Here is an 18,063-nt window from a genome sequence, read left to right on the forward strand (position 1 = left end):
CACCGTCCATGGTAATTAATGGGAATGTATAGGAATTAAGTTTGCAAAGGAGTGGAAAGTTTCTGGTAAATTTCCGGAAACTTTCCGGAAATTTACCACGGGAAGTTAAGCCCGCAAAGTTTGGGAATATTTAACTTTTTTTTGATTATTCAAAGTTGGACACCTTCCATGGGAATTAATGGGAATATATGGGAATTAACTTTGCAAAGGGGTGGAAAGTTTCCGGATACTTTCTGGAAATTTACCACGGGAAGTTAAGCTCGGGAAGTTGGGAAATATTGACAATTTTCTGATTATTCAAAGTTCGACACCGTCCATGGGAATTAATGGGAATATATGGGAATTAACTTTGCAAAGGGGTGGAAAGTTTCCGGTAAATTTCCGGAAACTTTACGGAAATTTACCGCGGGAAGTTAAGCTCGGGAAGTTTGGAAATAATTAAAATGTTTTTGATTATTCAAAGTTGGAAACCGTCCATGGGATTTAATGGGACTTTATGGGAATTAACTTTTCAAAGGGGTGGAAAGTTTCCGGTAAATTTACAGAAACTTTACGGAAATTTACCACAGGAAGTTAAGCTCAGGAAGTTTGGAAAAATTGACCATTTTTTTGATTATTCAAAGTTGGACACCGTCCATGTTAATTAATGGGAATATATGGGAATTAACTTTGCAAAGGAGTGGAAAGTTTCTGGTAAATTTCCGGAAATATTTCCGGAAATTTACCACATGAAGTTAAGCTCGGGAAGTTTGGAAATAATGACCATTTTCTGATTATTCAAAGCTGGACACCGTCCATGGGAATTAAAGTTAAAGTTAAAGTTAAAGTTAAAGTTAAAGTACCAATGATTGTTACGGGAATATATGGGAATGAACTTTGCAAAGGGTTGGAAAGTTTCCGGTAAATTTCCAGAAATTTACCATGGGAAGTTAAGCTCGGGACGTTTGGAAATATTGACCATTTTCTGATTATTCAAAGTTCGACACCGTCCATGGGAATTAAAGTTAAAGTTAAAGTACCAATGATTGTCACTGGAATATATGGGAATGAACTTTGCAAAGGGTTGGAAAGTTTCCGGAAATTTACCACGGGAAGTTAAGCTCGGAAAGTTTGGAAATATTGACCATTTTCGGATTACTTAAAGTTGGACACCATCCATGGGAATTAATGGAAATATATGGGACTTTGCAAAGGGGTGGAAAGTTTCCGGTAAATTTCCGGAAACTTTCCGGAAATTTACCAAGGGAAGTTAAGCTCTGGAAGTTTGGAAATATCGACCATTTTCTGATTATTCAAACTTGGACACAGTCCATCGGAATTAAAGTTAAAGTTAAAGTTAAAGCACCAATGAATGTCATGGGAATATATGGGAATTAACTTTGCAAAGGGGTAGAAACTCTCCAGTAAATTTCGGGAAACTTTCTGGTAAATTTCCGGAAACATTCCGGTAAATTTCCGGAAACATTCCGGTAAATTTCCGGAAACTTCCCGGTAAATTTCCGGAAACATTCCGGTAAATTTCCGGAAACATTCCGGTAAATTTCCGGAAAAGTTCCGGTAAATTTCCGGAAACTTTCCAGATATTTACCACGTGAAGTTAAGCTCGGGAAGTTTGGAAATATTGAACTTTTTTTTGATAATTCAAAGTTGGACACCGTCCATGGGAATTAATGGGAATATATGGGAATTAACTTTGCAAAGGAGTGGAAACTCTCCAGTAAATTTCCGGAAACTTTACGGTAAATTTCCGGAAACTTTCTGGTAAATTTCCGAAAACATTCCGGTAAATTTCCAGAAACTTTCCGGTAAATTTCCGGAAACTTTCTGGATATTTACCACGGGAAGTTAAGCTCGGAAAGTTTGGACATTTTGACCATTTTTTGATTATTCAAAGTTGGACACCGTCCATGGGAATTAATGGGAATATTTGGGAATTAACTTTGCAAAGGGGTGGAAACTTTCCAGTAAATTTCCGGAAACTTTCCGGTAAATTTCCGGAAACTTTCTGGTAAATTTCCGGAAACATTCCGGTAAATTTCTGGAAACTTCCCGGTAAATTTCCGGAAACTTTCCGGATATTTACCACGGGAAGTTAAGCTCGGGAAGTTTGGACATTTTGACCATTTTTTGATTATTCAATGTTGGACACCGTCCATGGGAATTAATGGGAATATATGGGAATTAACTTTGCAAAGGGGTGGAAAGTTTCCAGTAAATTTCCGGAAACTTTACAGAAATTTACCGCGGTAAGTTAAGCTCGGGAAGTTTGGAAATATTGAACTTTTTTTTGATTATTCAAAGTTGGACACCGTCCATGGGAATTAATGGGAATATATGGGAATTAACTTTGCAAAGGAGTGGAAAGTTTCCGGTAAATTTCTGGAAATTTACCACGGGAAGTTAAGCTCGGGAAGTTTGGAAATATTTACCATTTTTCTAATTATTCAAAGTTGGACACCATTCATGGTAATTAATGAGAATATATAGGAATTAACTATGCAAAGGGGTGGAAAGTTTCCGGTAAATTTTCCGGAAACTTTCCAGAAATTTACCACGGGAAGTTAAGCTCAGGAAGTTTGGGAAAAATGTATAATTTTTTTGATTATTCAAAGTTGGACACCGTCCATGGGATTTAATGGGACTATATGTGAATGAACTTTGCAAAGGGGTGGAAAGTTTCCGGTAAATTTCCGGAAACTTTACGGAAATTTACCACGGGAAGTTAAGCTCGGGAAGTTTGGAAATATTGACCAATATTTTTGATTATTCAAAGTTGGACACCGTCCATGGGAATTAATGGGAATATATGGGAATTAACTTTGCAAAGGGGTGGAAAGTTTTCAGTAAATTTGCGGAAACTTTACGGAAATTTACCACGGGAAGTTAAGCTCGGGAAGTTTGGAAATATTGACCATTTTCTGATTATTCAAAGTTGGACACAGCCCATGGGAAATAAAGTTAAAGTTAAAGTTAAAGTACCAATGCTTGTCATGGGAATATATGGGAATTAACTTTGCAAAGGGGTTGCAAGTTCCCGGTAAATTTCCAGAAACTTTACGGAAATTTACCACGGGAAGTTAAGCTCGGGTGGTTTGGAAATATTGACCATTTTTTTGATTATTCAAAGTTGGACACCGTCCATGGGAATTAATGGGAATATATGGGAATTAACTTTGCAAAGGAGTGGAAAGTTTCCGGTAAATTTCTGGAAATTTACCACGGGAAGTTAAGCTCGGGAAGTTTGGAAATATTTACCATGTTTTTGATTATTCAAAGTTGGAAACCATCCATGGTAATTAATGAGAATATATAGGAATTAACTTTGCAAAGGGGTGGAAAGTTTCCGGTAAATTTTCCGGAAACTTTCCGGAAATTTACCACGGGAAGTTAAGCTCAGGAAGTTTGGAAATATTGACCTTTTTTATTATTATTCAAAGTTGGACACCGTCCATGGGAATTAAAGTTAAAGTTAAAGTACCAATGATTGTCATGGGAATATATGGGAATTAATTTTGCATAGGGGTGGAAAGTTTCCGGTAAATTTCCGGAAACTTTACGGAAATTTACCACGGGAAGTTAAGCTCGGGAAGTTTGGAAATATTGACCAATATTTTTGATTATTCAAAGTTGGACACCGTCCATGGGAATTAATGGGAATATATGGGAATTAACTTTGCAAAAGGGTGGAAAGTTTTCAGTAAATTTGCGGAAACTTTACGGAAATTTACCACGGGAAGTTAAGCTCGGGAAGTTTGGAAATATTGACCATTTTTTTGATTATTCAAAGTTGGACACCGTCCATGGGAATTAATGGGAATATATGGGAATTAACTTTGCAAAGGAGTGGAAAGTTTCCGGTAAATTTCTGGAAATTTACCACGGGAAGTTAAGCTCGGGAAGTTTGGAAATATTTACCATGTTTTTGATTATTCAAAGTTGGAAACCATCCATGGTAATTAATGAGAATATATAGGAATTAACTTTGCAAAGGGGTGGAAAGTTTCCGGTAAATTTTCCGGAAACTTTCCGGAAATTTACCACGGGAAGTTAAGCTCAGGAAGTTTGGAAATATTGACCTTTTTTATTATTATTCAAAGTTGGACACCGTCCATGGGAATTAAAGTTAAAGTTAAAGTACCAATGATTGTCATGGGAATATATGGGAATTAATTTTGCATAGGGGTGGAAAGTTTCCGGTAAATTTCCGGAAACTTTACGGAAATTTACCACGGGAAGTTAAGCTCGGGAAGTTTGGAAATATTGACCAATATTTTTGATTATTCAAAGTTGGACACCGTCCATGGGAATTAATGGGAATATATGGGAATTAACTTTGCAAAAGGGTGGAAAGTTTTCAGTAAATTTGCGGAAACTTTACGGAAATTTACCACGGGAAGTTAAGCTCGGGAAGTTTGGAAATATTGACCATTTTCTGATTATTCAAAGTTGGACACAGCCCATGGGAAATAAAGTTAAAGTTAAAGTTAAAGTACCAATGATTGTCATGGGAATATATGGGAATTAACTTTGCAAAGGGGTTGCAAGTTCCCGGTAAATTTCCAGAAACTTTACGGAAATTTACCACGGGAAGTTAAGCTCGGGTAGTTTGGAAATATTGACCATTTTTTTGATTATTCAAAGTTGGACACCATCCATGGGAATCAATGGGAATATATGGAAATTAACTTTACAAAGGGGTGGAAAGTTTCCGGTAAATTTCCGGAAACTTTCCGATAAATTTCCGGTAAATTTCCGGAAACTTTCCGTAGATTTACCATGGAAAGTTCAACTCTGGGAAGTTTGGAAATATTGACCATTTTCTGATTATTCAAATTTGTACACCGTCCATCGGAATTAAAGTTAAAGTTTAAGTTAAAGTACCAATGCTTGTCATGGGAATATATGGGAATTAACTTTGCAAAGGGGTGGAAAGTTTCCGGAAACTTTCCGGAAAATTACCACAGGAAGTTAAGCTCAGGAAGTTTGGAAATATTGACCTTTTTCTGATTATTCAAAGTTGGACACCGTCCATGGGAATTAATGGGAATATATGGGAATTCACTTTGCAAAGGGGTGGAAAGTTTCCGGTAAATTTCTGGAAACTTCCCGGAAATTTACCACGGGAAGTTAAGCTCGGGAAGTTTGGAAATATCGACCATTTTCTGATTATTCAAAGTTCGACACCGTCCATGGGAATTAAAGTTAAAGTTAAAGTTAAAGTACCAATGATTGTCACGGGAATATATGGGAATGAACTTTGCAAAAAGTTGGAAAGTTTCCGGTAAATTTCCGCAAATTTACCACGGGAAGTTAAGCTCGGGAAGTTTGGAAATATTGACCATTTTCTGATTATTCAAAGTTGGACACGGTCCATGGGAATTAATGGGAATATGTGGGAATTAACTTTGCAAAAGGGTGGAAAGTTTCCGGTAAATTTCCGTAAACTTCCCGGAAATTTACCGCGGGAAGTTAAGCCCGGGAAGTTTGGAAATATTGACCATTTTCTGATTATTCAAAGTTGGACACAGCCCATGGGAAATAAAGTTAAAGTTAAAGTTAAAGTACCAATGATTGTCATGGGAATATATGGGAATTAACTTTGCAAAGGGGTTGCAAGTTCCCGGTAAATTTCCAGAAACTTTACGGAAATTTACCACGGGAAGTTAAGCTCGGGTAGTTTGGAAATATTGACCATTTTTTTGATTATTCAAAGTTGGACACCGTCCATGGGAATCAATGGGAATATATGGGAATTAACTTTACAAAGGGGTGGAAAGTTTCCGTAAATTTCTGGAAATTTACAACGGGAAGTTAAGGTCGGGAAGTTTGGAAATATTTACCATTTTTTTGATTATTCAAAGTTGGACACCATCCATGGTCATTAATGGGAATATATAGGAATTAACTATGCAAAGGGGTGGAAAGTCTCGGTAAATTTTCCGGAAACTTTCCGGAAATTTACCACGGGAAGTTGTGCTCAGAAAGTTTGGAAAAAATTACAATTCTTTTGATTATTCAAAGTTGGACACCGTCCATGGGATTTAATGGGACTTTATGGGAATTAACTTTTCAAAGGGGTGGAAAGTTTCCAGTAAATTTCCAGAAACTTTACGGAAATTTACCACGGAAAGTTAAGCTCGGGTAGTTTGGAAATATTGACAATTTTTTTGAGCATTCAAAGTTGGACACCGTCCATGGGAAATAATGGGAATATGTGGAAATTAACTTCGCAAAGAGGTGGAAAGTTTCCGGTAAATTTCCGGAAACTTTCCGATAAATTTCCGGTAAATTTCCGGAAACTTTCCGTAGATTTACCATGGAAAGTTAAACTCGGGGAAGTTTGGAAATATTGACCATTTTCTGATTATTCAAATTTGTACACCGTCCATCGGAATTAAAGTTAAAGTTTAAGTTAAAGTACCAATGCTTGTCATGGGAATATATGGGAATTAACTTTGCAAAAAGGTGGGAAGTTTCCGGTAAGTTTCCGGAAATCTTCCGGAAATTTACCACGGGAATTTAAGCTCAAGAAGTTTGGAAATATTGACCATTTTTTTGATTATTCAAAGCTGGACATTGTCCATGGGAATTAATGGAAATATATGGGAATTAACTTTGCAAAGGGGTGGAAAGTTTCCGGAAACTTTCCGGAAAATTACCACAGGAAGTTAAGCTCAGGAAGTTTGGAAATATTGACCTTTTTCTGATTATTCAAAGTTGGACACCGTCCATGGGAATTAATGGGAATATATGGGAATTCACTTTGCAAAGGGGTGGAAAGTTTCCGGTAAATTTCTGGAAACTTCCCGGAAATTTACCACGGGAAGTTAAGCTCGGGAAGTTTGGAAATATCGACCATTTTCTGATTGTTCAAAGTTCGACACCGTCCATGGGAATTAAAGTTAAAGTTAAAGTTAAAGTACCAATGATTGTCACGGGAATATATGGGAATGAACTTTGCAAAAAGTTGGAAAGTTTCCGGTAAATTTCCGCAAATTTACCACGGGAAGTTAAGCTCGGGAAGTTTGGAAATATTGACCATTTTTTTGATTATTCAAAGTTGGACACCGTCCATGGGAATTAATGGGAATATATGGGAATTAACTTTGCAAAGGGGTGGAAACTTTCCAGTAAATTTCCGGAAACTTTACGGAAATTTACCGCGGGAAGTTAAGCTCGGGAAGTTTGGAAATAATGCAATTTTTTTTTGAATATTCAAAGTTGGAAACGGTCAATGGGAATTAATGGGAATATATGGGAATAAACTTTGCAAAAACGTGGAAAGTTTCCAGGTAAATTTCTGGAAACTTTGCGGAAATTTACAACGGGAAGTTAAGCTCAGGAAGTTTGGAAATATTGACCTTTTTCTGATTATTCAAAGTTGGACACCGTCCATGGTAATTAATGGGAATGTATAGGAATTAAGTTTGCAAAGGAGTGGAAAGTTACTGGTAAATTTCCGGAAACTTTCCGGAAATTTACCACGGGAAGTTAAGCCCGCAAAGTTTGGGAATATTTAACTTTTTTTTGATTATTCAAAGTTGGACACCTTCCATAGGAATTAATGGGAATATATGGGAATTAACTTTGCAAAAAGGTGGAAAGTTTCCGGTAAATTTCCGGAAACTTCCCGGAAATTTACCACGGGAAGTTAAGCTCGGGAATTTTGGAACTATTGACATTTTTTTTGATTGTTCAAAGTTGGACACCATCCATGGGAATTAATGGGAATATATGGGAATTAACTTTGCAAAGGGGTGGAAAGTTTCCGGTAAATTTCCGGAAACTTTCCGTAAATTTACCACAGGAAGTTAAGCTCTGGAAGTTTGGAAATATCGACCATTTTCTGATTATTCAAATTTGGACACAGTCCATCGGAATTAAAGTTAAAGTTAAAGCACCAATGAATATGATGGGAATATATGGGAATTAACTTTGCAAAGGGGTTGGAAGTTTCCGGTTAATTTCCGGAAACTTTCCGGAAATTTACCACGGGAAGTTAATCTCGGAAAGTTTGGAAAAATTCACAATTTTTTTGATTATTCAAAGTTAGACACCGTCCATGGTAATTAATGGGAATGTATAGGAATTAAGTTTGCAAAGGAGTGGAAAGTTTCTGGTAAATTTTCCGGAAACTTTCCGGAAATTTACCACGGGAAGTTAAGCCCGCAAAGTTTGGAAATGTTGACCATTTTTTTGATTATTCAAAGTTGGACACCTTCCATGGGAATTAATGGGAATATATAGGAATTAACTTTGCAAAGGGGTGGAAAGTTTCCGGTAAATTTTCCGAAAACTTTCCGGAAATTTACCACGGGAAGTTAAGCTCGGGAAGTTTGGAAATATTGACCATTTTCTGATTATTCAAAGTTGGACACCGTCCATGGTAATTAATGGGAATATATGGGAATTAACTTTGCAAAGGGGTGGAAAGTTTCCGGTAAATTTCCGGAAATTTACCACGGGAAGTTAAGCTCGGGAAGTTTGGAAATAATTAAATTTTTTTTGATTATTCAAAGTTGGAAACGGTCCATGGGAATTAATGGGAATATATGGGAACAAACTTTGCAAAGGGGTGGAAAGTTTCCGGTAAATTTACGGAAACTTTCAGGAAATTTACCACGGGAAGTTAAGCCCGCGAAGTTTGGGAATATTTAACTTTTTTTTGATTATTCAAAGTTGGACACCTTCCATGGGAATTAATGGGAATATATGGGAATTAAATTTGCAAAGGGGTGGAAAGTTTCCGGTAAACTTCCGGAAACTTTCCGGAAATTTACCGCGGGAAGTTAAGCTTGGGAAGTTTGGAAATAATTACTTTTTTTTTGATTATTCAAAGTTGGATACGGTCCATGGTAATTAATGGGAATATATGGGAACAAACTTTGCAAAGGGGTGGAAAGTTTCCGGTAAATTTCCGGAAACTTTCCGAAAATTTAACACGGGAAGTTAAGCTCGGGAAGTTTGGAAATATTGACCAATTTTTTTGATTAATCAAAGTTGGACACCGTCCATGGGAATTAATGGGAATATATGGGAATTAACTTTGCAAAGGGGTGGAAAGTTTCCCAAAAACCTTCCGGAAATTTACCACGGAAAGTTAAGCTCAGGAAGTTTGGAAATATTGACCATTTTCTGATTATTCAAAGAATAATTAAAGTTAAAGTTAAAGTTAAAGTTAAAGTTAAAGTACCAATGATTGTCATGGGAATATATGGGAATTCATTTTGCAAAAGGGTTGGAAGTTTCCGGTAAATTTTCGGAAAATTTCCAGAAATTTACCACGGGAAGTAAAGCTCGGGAAGTTTGGAAAAATTTACCATTTTTTTGATTATTCAAAGTTGGACACCGTCCATGGGAATTAATGAGAATATATGGGAATTAACTTTGCAAAGGACTGGAAAGTTTCCGGTAAATGTCCGGAAACTTTAGGGTAATTTACCACGGGAAGCTAAGCTCGGGAAGTTTGGAAAAATTTACCATTTTTTTGATTATTCAAAGTTGGACACTGTCCATGGGAAATGGTTGGAAATATATGGGAATTAACTTTGCAAAGGGGTGGAAATTTACCACGGGAAATTAAGCTCAAGAAGTTTGGGAATATTGACCATTTTTTGGATTATTCAAAGTTGGACACCGTCCATGGGAATTAATGGGAATATATGACATTTAACTTTGTATATATATATATATATATATATATATATATATATATATATATATATATATACACACACACACATGTATGTCACCTGTGTTTATTTGGACGTGTGTTCTCCAAACATCACCGCCTAAAAAGGTGTATTTTACCGCACTATTCTTAGCTGTCATGTTGGAGTAAGAAAATGCGGCGATGGAGAAATTCCAAGTCAAACCCAGACTGTCTGGCACGTGCTTCCAACCACCGCAGGCCGACCCACAATCCTTCAATGTTCCTCTCCACTGCCTGCTACCCAATAACTGCCAGACATTTGCACCCTTTCACAGATATTAAGACACTGATAGAGTGGGGAAAGAAAGAAGTGAAAGGAGGCTGGAAAGGAGGAAGAGACAAACATTAATCGGTGCTCCGTCTCCGTCGCCGTCTGTCAGGAGGTTTCTTTGGCTGGAAAAAAAGGAGAGGCTGAGCGGAGAAGGAAGAAAGTCAGATGGATGGATGGGAGGTCAATGAGTTGCCAGGTCATCTCCTACAAGTGTGTAAGGCAAGTGTGTGCACAGTGAAACATGGCAGCAACACAACGTTTATGTCATCACAACAAGGCAAGGTCACGTACTGGCTTGTGACGTCCTCTGCACCAGCTCGTTGGTGAACGCTCCGATGCCTTTGTTGGAGATGGCAGCCAGGGAGAAGGAGTACTCCGTGTTGGCCTTCAGACCCTCCACCGTGTACGAGTTACGTGGGCCGAACGTCAGCTTTTCCTACAAAACACGAAAAGAGTGTCACCAGTAGGGGCTGCAAAATTCCAGAAATATTCAAAGTTGGGGATTCCGTGGGAATTAAAGGGAATATATGGGAATTAACGGGAAATTAATGGGAATAAACATTGAATGCAACATGCTGGATCTTGCAGCATGATTATTAGCTAAAACAACCTGATTTCATGCAAATTCAGTAGAATGTCAACCCTGCACGGTGCATTCCTCCATCCAGGAATATTCAAAAATGGAAACTTCCCATGGGAATTAACGGGAATATATGGGAAAATATGGGAATTAACGGGAATAAACATTGAATGCAACACGCTAGATCTTGCAGCATGATTATTAGCTAAAATAACCTGATTTCATGCAAGTTCAGTAGAATTTCAACCCTGCACTGTGCATTCCTCCATCCAGGAATTTTCAAAGCTGGAAACTTTCCATGGGAATTAACGGGACTATATGGGAATTAACAGGAATTAATGGGAATAAACATTGAATGGAAGACGCTAGATCTTGCAGCATGATTATTAGCAAAAATAACCTGATTTCATGCAAATTCAGTAGAATTTCAACCCTTCACAGTGCATTCCTCCATCCAGGAAAATTCCAAGTTGGAAACTTTCCATGGTAATATATGGGAATTAACAGGAAATTATTGGGAATAAACATTGAATGCAACATGCTAGATCTTGCAGCATGATTATTAGCTAAAACAACCCGATTTCATGCAAATTCAGTAGAATTTCAACCCTGCACTGTGCATTCTTACATCCATGAATTTTCAAAGTTGGAAACTTTCCATGGGAAATAACAGGATTATATGGGAAAATATGGGAATTAACAGGAATAAACATTGAATGCAACATGCTAGATCTTGCAGCATGATTATTAGCTAAAACAACCTGATTTCATGCAAATTCAGTAGAATTTCAACCCTGTACCGTGCATTCCTCCATCCAGGAATATTCAAAGTTGGAAACTTTCCATGGGAATTAACGGGACTATATGGGAACTTTGAATAATCAGAAAATGGTCAATATTTTCAAACTTCCCAAGGTAAATTTCCGGAAATATACCGGAAACTTTCCACCCCTTTGCAAAGTTAAATGTCATATATTCCCATTAATTCCCATGGACGGTGTCCAACTTTGAATAATCAGAAAATGGTCAATATCTCCAAACTTCCCGAGCCTAACTTCCACGTGGTAAATTTCCGGAAAGTTTCCGGAAATTTTTCCGGAAACTTTCCACCCCTTTGCAAAGTTAATTCCCATATATTCCCATTAATTCCCATGGACGGTGTCCAACTTTGAATAATCAGAAAATGGTCAATATTTTCAAACTTCCCGAGCTAAATTTCCCGTGGTAAATTTCTGGAAACTTTCCGGAAATTTTACCGGAAACTTTCCGGATATTTTACCACAAACTTTCCACCCCTTTGCAAAGTTAATTCTCATATATTTACATTAATTCCAATCGATTGTGTCCAACTTTGAATAATCAGAAAATGGTCAATATTTCCAAACTTTGGGAATAATTTCCCGTGGTAAATTTCTGGAAACTTTCCAGAAATTTTACCGGAAACTTTCCGGATATTTTACCACAAACTTTCGACCCCTTTGCAAAGTTAATTCTCATTTATTTACATTAATTCCCATGGACGGTGTCCAACTTTGAATAATCAGAAAATGGTCAATATTTCTAAACTTCCCAGGCTTAACTTCCCCTTGGTAAATTTCCGGAAAGTTTCCGGAAATTTTACCAGAAACTTTCCACCCTTTTGCAAAGTTAATTCCCATATATTCCCATTACCATTAATTCCCATGGACGGTGTCCAAATTTGAATAATCAGAAAATGGTCAATATTTCCAAACTTCCCGAGTTTAAATTCCCGTTGTAAATTTCCAGAAAGTTTCCGGAGATTTTACCGGAAACTTTGCAAAGATAATTCCCATATGTTCCCATTAATTCCCAAGGACAGTGTCCAACTTTGAATAATCAATAAAATGGTCAATATTTCCAAACTTCCCGAGCTTAACTTCCCGTGGTAAATTTCCGGAAAGCTTCCGGAAATTTACCGGAACCTTTCCACCCCTTTGCAAAGTTAATTCCCATATATTCCCATTAATTCCCATGGACGGTGTCCAACTTTGAATAATCAGAAAATGGTCAATATTTTCAAACTTCCCGAGCTTAACTTCCCGTGGTAAATTTTCGGAAACCTTCCGGAAATTTTACCGGAAACTTTCCGGATATTTTACCGCAAACTTTCCACCCTTTTGCAAAGTTATTTCCCATATATTCCCATTAATTCCAATGGACTGTGTCCAACTTTGAATAATAAGAAAATGGTCAATATTTCTAAACTTCCCGGGCTTAACTTCCCCGTGGTAAATTTCCGGAAAGTTTCCGGAAATTTTACCGGAAACTTTCCACCCCTTTGCAACCCTAGTAGCCGCTAACGGAACAAACGCTTCTAGTCTGAGGAGCAGCAGGGGTCGTACCAGACTGCCGAACTTGACAGGTTTGTAAAGGAGCTCGTAGTTGATGATGCCCTCCTTGGTGTAGGCGGGCTCCCAGGTCAGCTCGATGCTGGTGTCCGTCACCCTCCCGATTTTAAACTTACCCGGTTGACCTGGGACTGGAGACAGACAGGAAACACAACCAGGTCAGTTTCAACAACAAAATTCATCGTAACGTTTTGGTACACCTGCCAATATAACTATATAGAGGTTAGGGTTGTACAATATACCGGTACTAGTATAGTATCGCGGTACTAATGAATCAAAAATGGTACTATACTATGTTTGAAAAGTACCCGTTCCCAATTATTATTATTATTTTTAACGGGCATGACATTGCTGGTTTTACAAGCAGAGGAGCATGTTCGGCAGCGCACACACACAGAGTACTTACAAGCAGACACAGTGTGTAGACAGAAAAGGGAGAATGGACGCATTTTGGTGAAGTTATAACACTGAAACACCCTCAGGAAGAAGTACTATACTAGTACCGGTATACCGTACAACTCTAGTACATTCTTTAACTTCTTTAAATTGTTACTTTAAAACCTGTAAGTTATTTTTAATAATGTACTTGTAACAGTGGATGTTCCTGCACAATTATTAGCACTTAAAAACACATTTAAGTACTTGTAGTAATAAAATAATACGAACATTTAAGCATTATTTTTGTGTACAATTACAGTAAGTGTATTTGCCACCTAAGTGTTACACACTAAAACATTTTTAAGTCTTTTTTTTAACAGTACCGTGGTCTTAATACCGTGACAGTATCCCACCGTGAGATGTTGATGCCGTGACATTTCAGTAACAATACCTACATGAAACGCTACAAACAATGTTGTACGTGCACCTTTGCAAATACAAAATATGTGTATTTTGTATGTATTTTGTATACGTGAATTTTTGCAAATGCGTGTATTCTTGCATTCTCGAGAATACACGTCCAAGTGTGAGGCTTTGTTGGCAAGAACTAAGATAGCTGCTGTGTTCTATGGCTATTTATATATATATATATATATATATATATATATATATATATAATTATATATATATATATTTATATATATATATATATATAAATATATATAAATATATATAAATATATATATATATATATATATATATATATATATATTTTTTTTTTTACAAAACCAATTTCTCTATTGTGCACTTAGGTACATAAATAATAAAACATCTATGTTTTACAGGATTTTTTTTATTTTTAGATCTTGACGGAGGCAGATAATTACATATATCCATATTTGTGTGTTACTTCTTTTAAACCATAGTCATAGTACAAAACAGCTAGTGTTCTTTATATGTTGTATGTGCACCTTTGCAAATACAAAATATGTGTATTTTGTATGTATTTTGTATACGTGAATTTTTGCAAATACATACATACATACATACATACATACATACATACATACATACATACATACATACATACATATATATATATATATATATATACGTATATATATATATATATACATACATATATACATACATACTTACTTTTATATATATATATGTATATATATATACATACATATATACATACTTACTTATATATATATATATATATATATATATATACATACATATATATATATATATATATATATATATATATATATATATATATATATATATATATATATATATATATATATATATATATATATTTTACAAAACCAATTTCTCTATTGTGCACTTAGGTACATAAATAATAAAACATCTATGTTTTACAGGATTTTTTTTAAATTTTTAGATCTTGACGGAGGCAGATAATTACATATATCCATATTTGTGTGTTACTTCTTTTAAACCATAGTCATAGAACAAAACAGCTAGTGTTCTTTATTTGTTATCTTTTAGTTGTCTGCCAACTTTTGAGAATGTCAAGGGGGAGATCTTCTCTGCTTTTCGTCTAAAACCGACTTTAGATAATAAACAAAAGGGACCTGGAGTGAGCGGGGAGAAAAGGGGGAGAAGTAATACATTCTTTCTCTTATCTTTCCCTTTGCCCAGCTGTGGAGAAAAGGGACAAGAAGGGTGGGGGCAAGAGAGACGAAATAAAATAAGTTTTGCCGTATGAAAAGTTAGACCGATTTAGCTGTGCTAGTGAACGCTTCTGTACGGGATTTGGCCTCAAGTTTATTTTCAAAGGCTTTGGAAATAAAATGACAAAATACCTATTCTGTCTCTGGTGGTTCTTCTACTCAGCTTTACGTGTCATAAAGAGCTTGGGAGTGACCAGCAACTTGAATTCCCTGGTCCAACGCAACAATCTAAAGTCTATTATATGTTTTATATATGACGATGTATTTCAGTGCTATTTCCTGTGTTGGTGAGTCACAAACAATTTTCCAGTTTGGTGGATAATAAATATTTATTCGATTCTATTGTGTGTGCTGTGGAGAATGTATATATTTTTGATATTCTTTGATGCTTTAGTATAACATTGTATTGTGTGATCATGCTACTGCTACTTTTCCACTCTGGAGGTATTCATATTCCATATTTGGTCCTGGAGCGCCCGGTGTCTTGCACAAACATGATGGATCACTCCTCAAAAGGGAGGTTTGAGGACACGGTCCCTCTTCTTATCAGCAGGTGCATCCCTCTCTGTAAAGGGGGGGCACTGCCTTCTCACTAGAAGAGTTAACTTCTTTTGTCTTACTTTTAGACCTCTCTTTGGCGATGTTATGGTTGCGTTGTAAGGGATGGTCTCCTAAAGCTTTACACTCTTAGAAATAAGGGTTCTAAAAGGGTTCTTCTACAAGGGCTGAGGTTCTAACTGGAACCATTTGCTTCTGAAAAACCCTTTCCCAAAGAAAGGGTTTTTCAAGGGTTCTTGGTAACGCTAATGGTTCAAGTAAGAACCATTTTGATCCAGAGAATCCTTTAAAACCCCTTTTCTGAATAATTGGTTTTAAAAGGGTTCTCACTAACACTAAGGGTTCCAGTAAGAACTATTTTGATCCAGAGAACCGTTTTTGGAAGAAAGAGTTCTTCAGGGATTGTTGAAAGCATGGGTAAGATCCTGTGTCACCAGGGACATACTTCCTGATAACATTTGCCAATAATGGTGCCTATCTTTAAATAAATGTTTTTCTCATTAAAATGTTTTGAATGTTTGTTCAATGTCAACATGATAAATGACCACAATATAATATGAACTATGTAGAATACAATATGGTTCTTTATAGAACCCTCAGAAGACAAGACGGTTATCGGTGAAAACCTTTGAAAAGGGATGTTTTTAGAACCCCCTGTGTCAGGTCTAGATGAAACCCTTGAAACATGAAAGAGTTCTTTGTGGAACTCCCTGTGTGGGTTCTAGATGAAACCCTTGAAACATGAAAGAGTTCTTTGTGGAACTCCCTGTGTGGGTTCTAGATGAAACCTTTGAAACATGAAAGGGTTCTTAGTGGAACTCCCTGCATAGGTTCTAGATGAAACCCTTGACAAACGAAAGGGTTCTTTGTGGAACTCCCTGTGTGGGTTCTAGATGAAACCCTTGACAAACGAAAGGGTTCTTAGTGGAACTCCCTGTGTGGGTTCTAGATGAAACCCTTGACAAACGAAAGGGTTCTTAGTGGAACTCCCTGTGTGGGTTCTAGATGAAACCCTTGAAATACGAAAGGGTTCTTAGTGGAACTCCCTGCGTGGGTTCTAGATGAAAGTCTTGAAATACAAAAGGGTTCTTAGTGGAACTCCCTGTGTGGGTTCTAGATGAAACCCTTGAAATACAAAAGGGTTCTTAGTGGAACTCCCTGTGTGGGTTCTAGATGAAACCCTTGAAACATGAAAGAGTTCTTTGTGGAACTCCCTGTGTGGGTTCTAGATGAAACCTTTGAAACATGAAAGGGTTCTTAGTGGAACTCCCTGCATAGGTTCTAGATGAAACCCTTGACAAACGAAAGGGTTCTTAGTGGAACTCCCTGCATAGGTTCTAGATGAAACCCTTGACAAACGAAAGGGTTCTTAGTGGAACTCCCTGTGTGGGTTCTAGATGAAACCCTTGACAAACGAAAGGGTTCTTAGTGGAACTCCCTGTGTGGGTTCTAGATGAAACCCTTGACAAACGAAAGGGTTCTTAGTGGAACTCCCTGCGTGGGTTCTAGATGAAAGTCTTGAAATACAAAAGGGTTCTTAGTGGAACTCCCTGTGTGGGTTCTAGATGAAACCCTTGAAATACGAAAGGGTTCTTAGTGGAACTCCCTGTGTGGGTTCTAGATGAAACCCTTGAAACATGAAAGGGTTCTTAGTGGAACATCCCTGCGTGGGTTCTTTGTAGAACCTCTCATGGGGGGTTCTGGGTGGAACCTTACACACACAGTTCTAGGTAGAACCCTCCAAAAGGGTTCCAGGTGGAACCTTTATAAAAAGGTTCTACCTGGAGCCAAAAAGGGTTCTCCTATGAGGACGAGCCGAAGAACCTTATATGGTTCTACTTAGCACTTTTATTTCTAAGAGTGTAGTAAAACTTTCTATTCTGCCTCTGTGGTCCTTTTTACTCAACATATATGTCGTTCGAAAGAACTTGGGAGTGACCGGTGTGTTTTATTCCCTGAGAGGAAGACTTGTCGCGCGCTGTATTTTAGTTCTGTTTTTTTCATCCTGCATTTAGTCCTTTACGTGGTTGTTCATTGGTACACTATTCAGTTTTTCGGTCTTTATTAAACATTTGATTTTCCCTTATAGATAGATATATAGTACTGTCAGAATAATTGTATCTAAGTTATCACAAAACTTTGTGGTTCTACGAGTTCTCGGCGAGCGGACAAAAGCTGTCTTTGATCTTACCACTCAAAAGGCTTGTAAAACTCCACTCTGTGGGATGGGAAGCGACATGAAGGTGTCGGTTTCTTTGATGTATTGTAATCCACGGGAAGATTTTGTCTTGACCCGAGATCTACAAAGCCTACAGGCAACTTTTCTTTGAACTGTTTTGTAACCAAAAAGGCAACGGCTGTTTACGACCCCCCTTCCCTTACAAACAGCTGTTGCCATGTAATCAGGGAACGTCCAAATAAAAGAGGAGGCGTACAATCTTTTGTCAGAGCGTGGCGGAACACTGTAGAAAGAGTACAGTCCAGATGTT

At 37.1% G+C, this 18,063-nt stretch overlaps 1 protein-coding gene across 5 annotated transcripts in view; it reads right to left on the minus strand.

Annotated features, from left to right (window-relative positions):
* Window positions 1–18,063, minus strand: part of LOC133618410 (receptor-type tyrosine-protein phosphatase S-like) — a 425,684-nt gene that overhangs the window by 118,182 nt on the left and 289,439 nt on the right. For all 5 annotated transcript variants that reach the window (XR_012050994.1, XM_061978745.2, XM_061978743.2 and 2 more), the window contains 2 exons: window positions 12,927–13,063; window positions 10,275–10,419 (listed from right to left, as the gene is read on the minus strand). Coding sequence is in view for 4 of the 5 variants with exons in the window: in XM_061978745.2 (XP_061834729.1) it covers window positions 10,275–10,419; window positions 12,927–13,063 (282 nt within the window). In the remaining variant the exon portion in view is untranslated. The remainder of the gene's footprint in view (window positions 1–10,274; window positions 10,420–12,926; window positions 13,064–18,063) is intronic.

The sequence above is a fragment of the Nerophis lumbriciformis genome, linkage group LG19, assembly GCF_033978685.3.
Source record: "Nerophis lumbriciformis linkage group LG19, RoL_Nlum_v2.1, whole genome shotgun sequence".
NCBI lineage: Eukaryota > Metazoa > Chordata > Actinopteri > Syngnathiformes > Syngnathidae > Nerophis > Nerophis lumbriciformis.